We start from the raw sequence: 14,712 nt of genomic DNA on the forward strand, positions 1-14,712 counted from the left end.
AGGACTGGCCACCCCTTATAGCCTGGTTCCTTTCTAGGTTTCTTCCTAGGTTTTTGGCCTTTCTAGGGAGCTTTTCCTAGGGAGTTTTTCCTAGCCACCGTGCTTCTTTCACATGCATTGCTTGCTGTTTGGGGTTTTAGGCTGGGTTTCTGTACAGCACTTTGAGATATCAGCTGATGTACGAAGGGCTATATGAATACATTTGATTTGATTTGATTTATAAAAGGAGCTGAAGGAGCTGATCGTGGACCTCAGCAAACAGCAGAGGGAGCCCACCCCTATCAACATTGACGGGACCGCAGTGGAGAAGTTGGGAAGCTTCTTGGCGTACACACCACTGACAATCTGAAATGATCCACCCACACAGACAGTGTGGTGAAGAAGGCTGAAGAAATTGTGGTTGGCACCACCCGCAACCGCAGGGCACTCCAGAGTGTGGTGTGGTCTGCCCAACACATCACGGTGGGCACACTGCCTGCCTTCCAGGACACCTACATTATCCAATGTCGCAGGAAGGCCAAAAAGATCATTAAGGACATCAACCACCCCAGCCACGGCCTGTTCACCCAGCTACCATCCAGAAGGCGAGGTCAGTAAGGGTACAGCTGGGACTGAGAGACTGAAAACCAGCTTCTATCTCAAAGCCATCAGACTGTTAAACAGCCATCACTAGCTGGCTACCAACCGATTACTCAATCCTGCACCTTAGAGGCTGCTGCTGTATTTACATAGACATGGAATCACTGGTCACTTTAATATTGGAAAACTAGTCACTTTAATAATGTTAACATACTGCTTTACTCATTTCATATGTATATACTGTATTCTATTCTACTGTATTTTAGTCAATGCCACTCCGACATTGCTTGTCCTAATATTTACAGTACCAGTCAAAAGTTTGGACAAACCTACTACTCATTCCATGGTTTTTCTTTATTTTTTACTATTGTCTACATTGTAGAATAATAGTGAAGAGATCAAAACTATGAAATAACACATTGAATTAAATAGTAACCAAAAAAGTGTTAAACAAATCAAAATGTATTTTATATGTGAAATTCTTCAAAGTAGCCACCCTTTGCTTTGTGAAAGTTACCTTTGGTCTAACCTTTGGTCAAAGGATGTTGCTCCACTGTTGTCATTGCCCTTCTCTCCTCCCTTCGGTGATTGCCTCACCTTTCCTCTTCCAAGTGCTCCTAGTCTTTCCATCGTAGTCCCCCTCTGTACAGGCAGAAGGAAAGAAAGACTTCAATCAGGGGTTTAGAGAGAGGGGTCAGGGCAAACAGTTACTTTACAGTATGATGAGAAAAATCTCCAGAATACCATCTCAGTTTAGACACACAGCTTTACCTCTTCTCTTCTCTGTCTCACTCAGATCAAGAGATCGGGTCGGTCTGAAAAATGACAAACATGGAAAAAGTGTTTAGTGTTTGTGAGGGGAACAGAAAATGTAGTTTTGGTACATGGTGTTCTATTTGTGAAAGAGTTGTTAGACTGTTCTGAATGTGAGCTGTGCTGGTAAAGAGTCTTATAGAGGTCACACAGCATAACAGGAAAGAATCATGTTAACAGGAATGGTATATGATCTAATGTATTAATATGTCTTCCCACTTTGTCACACTACTTCGTGAGGCTTTTGGGAAGGGGCAGATGGATTGGTATGTAGAGGGCAGTTGAGTAAAGGGCTGGAGAGAAGAGCGTTTGGGAGGGGGGAGAGTGGGGTTTAGGAGAGAGGGAGGGGTTGGATCTGAGAGAGGAGCTGCTCTGTGTTCTCCTAGTGCCTCCTGAACATGGTCACCACCTACCAAGGGGACAGAGAGCATTAGGATAAAAAATGGTTGAACAAGGGGACAGAGAGCGTTAGGATACAAAATGGTTGAACAAGGGGACAGAGAGCGTTAGGATACAAAATGGTTGAACAAGGGGACAGAGAGCGTTAGGATACAAAATGGTTGAACAAGGGGACAGAGAGCATTAGGATACAAAATGGTTGAACAAGGAGACAGAGAGCATTAGGATACAAAATGGTTGAAGGAGGAGGAATTAAACTTTTCTGGAGCACACCCTGAGTTAGGACTGTAATAAATACTCCATATATACTCATATATTATTTAACACATGTTGTAACTGTATAATTTAATAGTTGAAGACCCATTACTGCCTCTAACTGTCTCTAAACAGTGGTGACTTGTAGTTGGGTTACTGGATTCCTGTTTCTATAGGTTCAGCATCGTCATCTGTGTCCAATACAGGATGCTTTCCATGCCTCTGCCTGGCGGGTTGGAGCGTTGGGCCACTAACCGAAAGGTTACTGGATCTAATCCAAGAACTGACAAGGCAAAAATCTATCGTTCTGCCCCTGAGCAAGGCAGTTAACCCACTGTTCCCCAGGCGCCGAAGACGTGGATGTGGATTAAGGCAGTCCCCCGCACTTCTCTGATTCAGAGGGGTTGGGTTAAATGCGGAAGACACATTTCAGTTGAATGCATTACGTTAACTAGGTATCCCCCTTTCCCTTTCCCTGTAACTACAGCAAAGAGTTACTGTAATTCTGTGTCAGATGAGGTTGCATGTAAAGGTACATTGGCTAACATTGATTTTGGCTGTATAATTAATCTATGGATTATTATAATGAAGTATTTTAGTTTCAGAAACAGCTCATCATGAATTTGCAGTACTAATGAGAAGATTTCAAATGACTGTAACTGACTTTTGTATTCATTTCTGTATGTGACTTCCCTTACAGAAAAAACACATGGTTTTAATTAAGTGAAATTCTCACGTTTTCCACCTGTAAAATTGTATTATATTATTTGAAATCATGTGAAACACTTAACATGTCATAACATTTCACAAGAAGTTTATCATGTGGAGTTTCACATGTGATCACATAACCTTTCACATGTGAAACCATGTGGTTTTGGAACATTTCACATGTGATGATATTTCACAACTGGATTTTTACATGTGATCCCATATCCTTTCATATGAAGATAAACATTTTCACATGATGCCGTGCAAACAAAAAAACTGTCATCAGGATGTCCCCGGAACGTTACAAAATAGCTACAGTGTTTTCAATGTACATATTTGACACACTTTGACATATAAGATTACATTGTGCATGTTTATTTAAACAGTAACTATTATTCAACATGTCCTCACCTGATATTTGAACTGACAACCTTTTGGTTCACGGCATTCCCATCTTCCTGCTATGCCTCCATGTCTGTGTCAATGACTGATTTCATCTGTATTCTTAAACTTCGGACTTCAAAGTAAATCTCAGCTTTGTATAATAACATCAATAAAAACTATGATATTATTATAGTGATTCAGGAGTAACATTAAAACAGAATAACATGGCCCAACAACACCAGACAACTATACAGAAAACCCATATAAACACAAACGTCTAGCAACCCAAAGGTTGGTTGTTCAAATCTCATCACGGACAACTTTAGCATTTTAGCTAATTAGCAACTTAACAACTACTTACTACTATTTAGCTACTTTGCAACTACTTAGCATGTAACCCTAACCCATCCCATAACCTTAACCCTTTAACCTAACTCCTAACTCTAACTTTAACCCTTTCCCCTAACCCTTAACCTTAAACCTAACTTTAACCCCTAACCCCTAGCCTACTTAACATCAGCCAGCTAGCTAACGTTAACATTAGCAACAACCAATTAGAATTCATAATATATCATATGCTTTGGAAAATTCATAACATACAGTATTGTACGTTTAGCAAATTTTGAACATATTGTATACATTGGAATTTGTAAAATACCATACGAAATGGATCATGGACCTCCACAAATGAATACATACCATACAAAACATAACATATAATACTAAATGGAGTGTCCCGGATTTACTGTACAGAATAACACAAAATGCTCTGAGATCACGTTGTAGTCAGATTAACTGATAACTTAAACAGCAGTGCAGATGGCACTATTTTTCTAAATTCTGAGGTAATGAATGTGTAGGGCAGGGATCATCAACTAGATTAACCCGCGGGCCGATTCTTTCTTGTGCCGATGTTCGAGGGGCCATAACATAATTATGCGATTATTTCAGAGGTGGTATGGTATATGGCCAAATAATCACGGCGAAGGGCTGTTCTTATGCACGACGCAACGCGGAGTGCCTGGATACAGCTCTTAGCCGTGGTATATTGGCCATATACCACAAAGGTGCCTTATTGCTATTATAAACTGGTTACCAACATAATTAGAGCAGTAAAAATACATGTAATGTCATACACGTGGTATACGGTCTGTTATACAACGGGTGGGTCTAATCCTGAATGCTGATTGGTTAAAACCGCATTCCAGCCAGTGTCTATTCCGCAAGTTACCACCGGCTAAATCTATGACGTTAAAATGCCTATTTACTCGGTTCCATCTGACTGCGCAATCCACTGTCTAATCAACCCAGACAAGCAATTTATCAACTTGATCTCCACTATAAAAAGCATCTACACAATATCTCAAATTTCTTTTAGACTAACATTTAGTTTTCAACAGCGGAGATTTGTATAAACCTAGCTGTCTGTCTCTCCAACATTTGCAACATTGTTTCAATATTCAAATTCGATTTTCCAACTGTCCCATAGTAATGAACATGTTGAATTGAGACAGGCAGGCAGGCAGTGTTTCTCAGCCAGTCTAAATCATGAATCAGCTGGCATCATATGTATGGGTATATACAAAAAAATGTAACTTAACAAAGCAAATTGTAGCTAGTTTGCAGTCTTTCCAGCTTCAGTTTGAAGTGATTGTGTTAGCTGTGTTGTTGGCTAGCTCCTCTGAACAACAGTGTCCTGATGAGGGAGCACATTTTCTATGCCAGGCATAATAGCGGCTCATTAGCTCCTTGTTGTGGATGTATCAAATAAATGTTTCTTGAAAACAGATTTTGCAGCTTATGCAGCAAATGCAGCTACTTTGCTGTTATTCTGGTTTAACTTTTTGACATGACTGTAAGTTAGCTGTAGTTGGCTAGCTAGCAAGCAAGGGATAAGAACGTTGCCAGCCAGGATGGCAATGGAACATTTAGAACAATCAAATGATTTGGTTGCATCTCTAGCAACCGAACCAATAGAATGAATGAGCAGCCGGCTTGGGTAGCAACCCTAGATTTGTGTCGTGACTATATCTTGAGGAAGGATGAAATAGTATGAATAAATTAATCATAATAACGTATTTAAATGAAAATATGTCAATCATTATTTGAATATGTTGGTAACCCATTGTATAAAAGTGATAATGCCCTCGAAGCCGGTGTTTGTGTCATGCCCTGACCCGAGAGAGCTGTTTTTCTCTGTTTAGTTAGGTCAGGGTGTGATATGGGGTGGGCATTCTATGTATTTTATTTCTATGTTGTGGCCAGGTATGGTTTCCAATCAGAGGCAGCTGTCTATCGTTGTCTCTGATTGGGAACCATACTTAGGCAGCCTTTTCCCACCTGTGTTTTGTGGGTAGTTATTTTCTGTTTTGTATGTGTTTTACCTGAAGGAACTGTTTGGCTGTTTTCGGTTTGTTTCTTTGTTCTAGTGTTTTCATTGTCTAAATAAATATAATGAACACTTACCACGCTGCGCTTTGGTCCCCTCTCTACGACAGCTGTAACAGTTTGGAGGATATATTGCCATGGTTTGCAACACCCATGCCAATTTATCCTCCAAACACAGGCTTCTCGGGAATTATCACTGAAATATACCACGGCTCTCAGCCAATCAGCATTCAGGGCTCGAACAACCCAGTTAATAATTACAAATAATTTGTAGACTGCAAACTGACTGCAAGAAGCGCAAACAGATATGATGTTTGCCTAAAACATAATCATTTCAAACCTTGCTTACATTTGTATACAATTGATATTATGGGTGGGAATACTTGGGAAAAGATTTCTTAAATTAAAATCACTTGGAGCTAATTTCCTGGTGTTTTTACAGTCTTTTATATCCAACAATGAAAAAAATATAAAAAATATCTATTCATTTTCTTTGCTCAGAAAACTTGGGGGGGGGGGCAAATAAAACCAGCTGTGGGCCAAATTCGTCCTGCGGGCCCGTCAGTTGGGGAACCCTGATGTAGGGGACTTCTGAGAATGCTTCAGACTTTGCAGCGCAGCAGAAAGATCAGCATACCTCAAATCCCAGGTGGGATCATATTGAAATGTCAGTACTAAGTATTTCATTACTTCCCTTACAAAAAACATTTCCAGTTTCACACTTTGAGCTGAAATGTTCACATGTGAAAATAAAAGAGACGCATGTGAGGTGTAAAACCATATGTTTTCAATATAGAATTCACAAATTTCTGCATCATTAAAGGTCCTCATGAACACAGTAACCTCAATCATTCTTAAATGGAAGAACTTTGGAACCACCAAGACTCTTCCTAGAGCTGGCCGCCCGGTCAAACTGAGCAATCGGGGGAGAATGGCCTTGGTCAGAGAGGTGACCAAGAACCTGATGGTTATTCTAACAGAGCTCCACCAATCAGGCATTTATGGTAGAGTGGCCAGACGGAAGCCACTCCTCAACAAAAGGCACATGGCAGCCCGCTTGGAGTTTGCCAAAAGGCACCTAAAGGACTCAAGGCACCTAAAAAGGCACCTAAAGAAACAAGATTCTCTGGTCTGATGAAACCAAGATCGAACTCTTTGGCCTGAATGCCAAGCATCACGTCTGGAGGAAACCTTGCACTATCCCTACGGTGAAGCATGGTGGTTGCAGCATCATGCTATGGCGATATTTTTTAGCGACAGGGACTGGGAGACTAGTCAGGAAAGATGAACGAAGCAAAGTATAGAGAGATCCTTGATGAAAACCTGCTCCAGAGCGCTCAGGACCTCAGAGTGGGGCGAAGGTTCACCTTCCAACAGGACAATAACCCTAAGCACACAGCCAAGAAAATGTAGGAGTGGCTTCAGGACAAGTCTCTGAATGTCATTGAGTGGCCCAGCCAGAGCCTGGACTTGAACCCGATCTAACATCTCTGGAGAGACCTGAAAATAGCTGTGCAGCAGCGCTCCCCATCCAACCTGACAGAGCTTGAGAGAATCTGCAGAGAAGAATGTGGGAAACTCCCCAAATACAGGTGTGTCAAGCTTGTAGCGTCAGGCCCAAGAAGACTCGAGGCTCTAATTGCTGCCAAACGTGCTTTAACAAAGTACTGAGTAAACGGTCTGAATACCTATGTAAATACATTTCTAAAAACCTGTTTTCGCTTCATCATTAAGGGATATTGTGTGTAGATTGATGACACATTTTTTTTATTCAATCAATTTTTGATTATGGCTGTAACGTAACAAAATGTGGAAAAAGTAAAGGGGTCTGAATACTTTCCCGAATGCACTGTATGTAGTTTCATGTTATCACATTAACTTCACATGTGATCACATGAAATCCATGTATTTTTTTCCATAAGGGTTATTCCTACAGAGATTTAATGGAGTATCTTAAGATGACTCACACATGAAGAAATCTTTTTATTTTCGTGTTTCCTCTCATCCTCATGATCAGCTTTCCTTTTACAGGCTGTCATGTGACTGGTCACTGATGGTTTCCATGTGTTGTCAAGAGCACGTTTGCATATTTTGCAACAGAGAACGTCTTCACTCCAAACTGTGTTAGGATACTTTTGTTGAATGTCATTGGCCAATTCTTTGCCCTCATCCTTAGCTTTCTTCATTTGCTAAATGACGGGCTGAAGCCAGATGTGTGTCTATTGATTGCTTCTTTATGTGGTCAAGTATACAGTTGCAAGCGTTGCAAAATAAGTCCATTTTTCTCCTTTGTTCCTCCCTGGCTTTGGGCGATGCACGACTACTGTGACCAACTCTTGGTGTTGTGTTTTCATCTGGCATTTTGTCAATGTTTCTATGGCAGCATTCTTTGTTGATTCAAGAGATTATCCTAGTTATTAAGGTGCGGCATGCCCTTTGTTATCACAAGGAGCGCCTGTTCAGAAATGAGGGCTTGTTAGTACAGTTGTTTCCAAACCTTTCCTCAGGGACCACCAGACGTTTCACCACTTTCTTGTAGCCCTGAACTAGATCACCTGATTCACCAAGTAGAGGACTGTAGGATTAGTTGACAAGTTGAATCAGGTGTGCTGGCTCTGAAATATATAAAATACTTGGAATGGCTGGGGGCCCCTGAGGAGGTTTGAAAACCACTGTGTTAAGATCAGGTGAGGAGCTCCCACACATGGCAAGTCATGCATTACATTACATAGACTACAGTTTCACATGGCAAGTCGTGCATTACATAGACTACATTACATTACATAGACTACATTACATTACATAGGATACATTACATTACACAGACTACATTACATTACATAGGCTACATTACATTACATAGGATACATTAGATTACACAGACTACATGACATTACATAGACTACAGTACATTACATAGACTACATTACATTACATAGACTACAGTACATTACATAGGATACATTACATTACATAGACTACAGTACATTACATAGGATACATTACATTACATAGACTACATTACATAGACTACAGTACATTACATAGGATACATTACATTACAAAGGATACATTACATTACGCAGACTACATTACATTACATAGACTAAAGTACATTGCATAAACTACAGTACATTACATAGACTACAGTACATTACATAGATTACATTACATTACACAGACTACATTACATTACATAGACCACATTACATTACATAGGATACATTATGTTACATAGATTACATTACATAGACTACTTTACATTACATAGACTACTTTACATTACATAGGCAACATTCCATTACATAGACTACATTTTTCAAACCATGATAGGGGAAAAAATCCACATGTTATACACTGTACCTTGGACTGTAATATGGTAAAACTGTGTAGCTTACCTGACAGGTGTGTCCAAGTTTTGTCCAAGCTGTGTGCACATACTGTAAAAAGAATATTGAATGTTTTAATTTAGCCTGTTCTACAGCAAACCAGCCTTAGTTTATTTCATGAACATGACACTGCTTACATGTCCTCAGTTACTGGCAACATTATCACTTTCATATCTGTCCACTTAAGTCACTGTTACCTTGTCACTGGGCGTGACCTTGTGAATATTATATAGGATAGTAAAAGCTAGTAAATGGAAGGCCTGGCTTCCTGTCACATCTGCTGTGTGTTGAGATAAATACATTGTGTTGGGTAATCTTGCGAGGGCTACTTGGCAAACGTTTCTTACTTTATGTTTAATGAAAAATCTTTCTAAAACATTTAAACATGACCATAATGCTAGGCTACTGCTCTAGGTCATGTATCTCGGCAGTGAACAGGGCGGAGCCAGAGCGGTGTCCGGGTGGACACCTCTGACATCTGATTGGACACCCCGGGTGTCACCCCAAAATGTCATTCGCTACTGGCAGTTTGATGCTGATTGACATCTCATTTCACCTCTTGTTGAGGTGAATTTATTTTGACGTTTTCAAACCGAGGACGAGGAAGAGAGAATATTAACGTTGGCTGTGAGATACAGAAGAATAAGAAGAACATACAGAAGAAGAAGAGAGAATATTTCCACAGCTCCACGAACTCTTTTACCGATTGGCGTAAGCATCATATTTGAAGTAAGTTTTAAGGTTTAGCATCGGGTTTAGGTTTCCTGAACAAGTTTTACGAAAGTTGAGTCGCTGTGTAAGTTAACGTTAGACCTTTGGCTCCATTAACAGACAGTTAATCAGATAAGAGAGATCGGTTCCCAATTTAGCCTAACATTATGTTTACATCTGTGCTAGTAATACACGCATACATACAGTGCAGTGTCGTAAGTTACAGTATACGAATGTTTAGCTAATGTGGGGTAACTAGTAGGCTACAGCTGTCAGTGGCAAGTTAACATTCAGCTATTTGAAATCCATTAACTCGGTTAGATTTTTGTACTTGAACTCCAAACGAACAATTGTTATTATCAATCTGTTAACGTTACTCAAAAGATTACCACAATTTGCAGATAGCCTGTTTGCTATCGTAAAGGTGTATTAAAATATAGCTTTCTAAGTTACTGCAGAGTAGTGCTAGCCGTGATCTAACTAGTAACACAGGCTGGTAGTTGATTTTAAGGTACAGTTATGATAATGGGGATTTGTAATAAAGATTGAGATTGGACTAAAATGTGGGTAATTGGATGCTTAGATGTAACGATACTGTCTTATTTGTGCATAGTGTCAATTAGACATGAAAAGAAAGGGTGAAATATCAGACTTCTTTTTAAAGAAGCACAAACAGGCAGATCAGGTGCAAACAGACCCCAGCCCTGGCATCACCACCGGACCCCAGAGCAGCTCTGTACCTGAGGCTAGTCAGAGTCAGTGTGGTCAGACTTCACAAGGACCCAGTCTACCACCACCAGGTCAGAGCAGCTCCCTACCTGAGGCTAGTCAGAGTCAGTGTGGTCAGACTTCACAAGGACCCAGTCTACCATCACCAGGTCAGAGCATCTACCAGGCAGTCAGTCACATGCCCAGTTCAGTTTAGCTTCAGTTTGTAATAGGTGATTTTGTCAGATTAAGCCTTACTTTAAAATGTTGGTTGTTAATTCATGTGTGTTCTTGTTTTGATGGCTGTGGCATTTTTATTGTGATTCTACACTAATGGTTGTTGTGTTATTCTAATGTAATAGATGTATCAAGGGACGACACAGAGACATCTGGCTCTGAGCAAGACAGTGAGCCAGAGCTGCTGGGAGATGTCATCGAGCCCCTCCCAACTTCATCAAGCACCAGATATGCTGTTCCAAAAGGACCCGGTGGTAGTCCAGGGCTATACCTTAAACTACACTTTTTAGTTAGCAGCTGTTAGTATCTAATCTTGTGGATCCCTTAATTATACATTTCTATAGAGATATGACACATTATTTAACGTGTATTTCAGACATTTCAAGATCCAGAGAAGAGGGTCCTGTACAGCCGTGTTTGAAAACATTTCCCAGAACTCAGCATGGTACGAGGAAAAGGGCTTTCAACAGCTCCTGGTATAAGGACAATTCATGGCTTGAATATTCTATAAGTCAAGATTCAACTTATTGTTTTGCCTGTGTTGGAGAATTTCCAGTACTTTGAAGTTTATCCAGTATCTACTGTATGCTGTTTTCTTCGAAGTAGTAAGCAAAATCAATATAGGGTTAACCATTAGACATATGGAAGCATAATGTAAACAGAATCCATGTGATTCTGCAAAGCTGGATCAACACAGGCCTGGTCATTCTGGCTTGGACTTGTGAAGGCCTTTGGACAGGCACATTAGTTAATCACTTATAGTCACCATTAGACATGCACTTGCATTAGGGGTGTGCATGTCTGTTTATGTTTGTGTCATTGCAATGGGCACGCCACCAATAGAATCTATGCCCTAATGTCTGAGACAGTAAGAGAATGGAAACTAAACAAGGCAAAAAGATAAGGGTGGCCAAGGCTAAAGAGTACTCATAATTGACATAAAGTGGAGTGACTATGTTATGTAAAGGTAAAACTGTATAAAGGGAGAGTGCTGAGACTGAAAATATCACTTGTTCCATGGAATTGCTCGGCTTCTGTTACTTTTGTAATAAAGTCTAATTGAATTTACAAGTTCCGGTATCTGAAAAATATTTGATTTAATATTTCCACAACACCTGTAGGCATTTTTCTCTGCCTAATACACCTGCATCTGCATTCACATCACTGTCAGGTTTTTGTAACTGGAAAAAGGCGCTGTTTAAAGATTCTGGGTTTAAGCTCCATTCGAAGGCAGAGCATCATATCAATGCTATGTATGCTTGGAATCAGAATTAAAGGGCTATTGACAGCAACTCATTAATGTTAGACGTCATAAATGAGGACTGGAAAAATAAAGTGGAGGAAAACTGTACTTACATTAAAACAATTGCAGATCCTATTAACTGCCACTCAAAATAAAGCACAGAGAGGTCATCGAGAGTCTGATGACTCTCACAACAAGGGTCATTTTTTTACAATCTTAGAAGAAATAGCAAAGCATGACCCTCTCATAGAGAAAATGATGAATGCATGTGGCAATGATAAGTACACAAGCCACCAAATCCAGAACGAAAGAAAAAACAACAAATGTCTTTAGTTGTAGGTACTATTACAATGGGACCATCCAGAAAAGCTTTTTACACTTTGAGTCAGCTGAAAGCTTAGATACAGCAGGTCTCACAAAAATGATAATTGATTGCCTTGAAAAACATGGTCTGGACTACAGAAATAATCTTGTGGGGCAAGGCTATGACGGTGCATCTGTCATGAGCGGAAAGCATTCTGGTGTGTCTGCACGGATTAAAAACAGAGCAAGATTTGCATTTTATGTGCACTGCAATGCACATTGTTTGAATTTGGTTCTTGTCGATGATGTAAAATCAGTGCCTGAGGCAGTTAACTTTTTTGTTCTCCTGCAGAATCTTTATGACTTTGTATCTGGCTCATACGTTCATCTCAAGTGGCTTGCAGTTCAGAAAGAGCTGTATCCACAGCAGTAGCCCAGGGAACTACAGAGACTTAAGGTGGGAATGCAGATACATGGCATGCCGTAATCTGAGGGACAGGCTTCCAGCAGTTCTGGGAGTGCTACTACAGGATATCACACAAAATAGTGATGATAGATCAGTGGAGGCAAGGGGCCTTCTTTCTCAGATAGATTTACATCACTACAATGGACGGTTCCGTCTTTGAATATGTGGACAACTATAAATACCTAGGTGTCTGGCTAGACTGTAAACTCTCCTACCAGACTCGCATTAAGCATCTCCAATCCAAAATTAAATCTAGAATTGGCTTCCTATTTCGCAACAGAGCCTCCTTCACTCATGCTGCCAAACATACCCTTGTAAAAACTGACTATCCTGCCGATCCTTGACTTTGGCGATGTCATTTAAAAAATAGCCTCCAACACTCTACTCAGCAAATTGGATGCAGTCTATCACAGTGCAATCCATTTTGTCACCAATGCCCCATATACTACCCACCATTGCGACCTGTATGCTCTCGTTGGCTGGTCCTCGCTACATATTTGTTGCCAAACCCACTGGCTCCAGGTCATCTATAAGTCTTTGCTAGGTAAAGCTCTGCCTTATCTCAGCTCACTGGTCACCATAGCAACACCCACCCATAGCACGGGCTCCAGCAGGTATATTTCACTGGTCATCCCCAAAGCCAACATAGCCTTTGGCCGCCTTTCCTTCCAGTTCTCTGCTGCCAGTGACTGGAACGAATTGCAAAAATCACTGAAGTTGGAGAATTATATCTCCCTCACTAACTTCAAGCATCGGCTGTCAGAGCAGCTTACCGATCGCTGCAGCTGTACACAGCCCATCTGTAAATAGCCCATCCAACCAACTACCTACCTCATCCCCATATTTCTTTTTAGTTTTTTCTGCTCTTTTGCACACCAGTATTTATACTTGCACATCCTCATCTGCACATCTATCACGCCAGTGTTAATTGCTAAATTGTAATTACTTCGCCACTATGGCCTATTTATTACCTTACCTCCTCACGTCATTTGCACAAACTGTATACAGATTTTCTATTGTGTTATTGACTGTACGTTTGTTTATCCCATGTGTAACTCTGTGTTGTTGTTTTTGTCGCACTGCTTTGCTTTATCTTGGTCAGGTCGCAGTTGTAAATGAGAACTTGTTCTCAACTGGCCTACCTGGTTAAATAAAGGTTAAATAAAAAATAAAAATGTCATAGGTCTTTTGGTTACCTTTTGTAAAGTGCTTGGTGATGCCAAATGTCTTTCTGACATGCTCCAATCAAGCTCTCTTGACCTAGCAAGGGCTGTGGATCTAGTAGGTGCCCTTACAGACACATTACAGGACTACAGAAGTGATGGTTACTTTGGAGAACTATGGAAATAGGTTGAAGAGATTGCAGAGCACTGCAAAATAAGTGTTCAAACACTGTGTAAAAGACAGCCTAAAACAAGCTTAAGATTTCATGACTCATTGATGATGAGCTCTGTAGGACAGAAAAATAGTGACCAAGGTGATGGTGAGAGCTTCCAAATAGCTTTTATCAGGTGCTTGACAGTCTCACAGCTGAGGTGCAGAGGCATTTTTCAAAGAAGAATTGCGAGATAACGCAAGGGGTCCAGTCTCTCAACCCAAAGAATACAACATTCTTGAATGAGGAGCCTCTGTTTGCCTTTACTCAGACCGTTGAATCAGATTTGGAGGACCTCAAACATGAGGTTCATCAAACCAAGTGGCTTCTTGATAGGAGAGAGAAAAGTGGAAGGTACAGACCGTCAACTCTCCTTGACTTTGTTGTGTTTCTAGAACCTTATAAAGAGGTCTTCCATTAGCAATTTCGACTTTTTAAGATTTCTGTTGTTACACCAGTCAGCAGTGCTTCTTGCGAGAGAAGCTTCTCAGCTTTAAAACTGATTAAAACCCACCTTAGGACAACAATGGTTGATGACGAATTAAGTCACCTTGGAATTCTCAGTGTTGAGTCAAGGAGGGCACGCTCCCTCAACATGGATGAGTTTGTGAAACATTTAGCCAGTTCTCACCGGAACCTCAGAATTATGCTGTTTTAAATCTACCTAGGATAATTTGGCACTTAGGCGGTCCCTCTGGTCATGATTAAAACCTGCACTGTGTACTAAATAGTACACTGACATTCTAAAATTAAG

The 14,712-nt window shown here is 40.5% G+C and overlaps 1 protein-coding gene and 1 long non-coding RNA gene across 2 annotated transcripts in view; one reads left to right on the top strand and one right to left on the bottom strand.

Moving 5' to 3' along the window:
• Positions 1–9,102, bottom strand: part of LOC106593291 (protein NLRC3) — a 32,261-nt gene extending 23,159 nt beyond the window's left edge. Inside the window, exons 1-3 of the mRNA XM_045709912.2 lie at positions 8,925–9,102; positions 1,351–1,394; positions 1,097–1,221 (exon numbers count right to left, since the gene is read on the bottom strand). Of these exons, the coding sequence (XP_045565868.2) occupies positions 1,097–1,209 (113 nt within the window). The 5' untranslated portion in view covers positions 1,210–1,221; positions 1,351–1,394; positions 8,925–9,102. The remainder of the gene's footprint in view (positions 1–1,096; positions 1,222–1,350; positions 1,395–8,924) is intronic.
• Positions 9,103–9,379: 277 nt separating this feature from the next.
• LOC106593310 (uncharacterized) lies at positions 9,380–11,642 on the top strand. The gene is made up of 3 exons (XR_001325837.3): positions 9,380–9,644; positions 10,697–10,825; positions 10,948–11,642. It is a non-coding gene; the product is annotated as an uncharacterized LOC106593310 (long non-coding RNA).
• Positions 11,643–14,712: the final 3,070 nt, after the last annotated feature.

The sequence above is a fragment of the Salmo salar genome, chromosome 02 (assembly GCF_965601325.2).
Source record: "Salmo salar chromosome 02, fSalSal1, whole genome shotgun sequence".
Taxonomy (NCBI): Eukaryota; Metazoa; Chordata; class Actinopteri; order Salmoniformes; family Salmonidae; genus Salmo; species Salmo salar.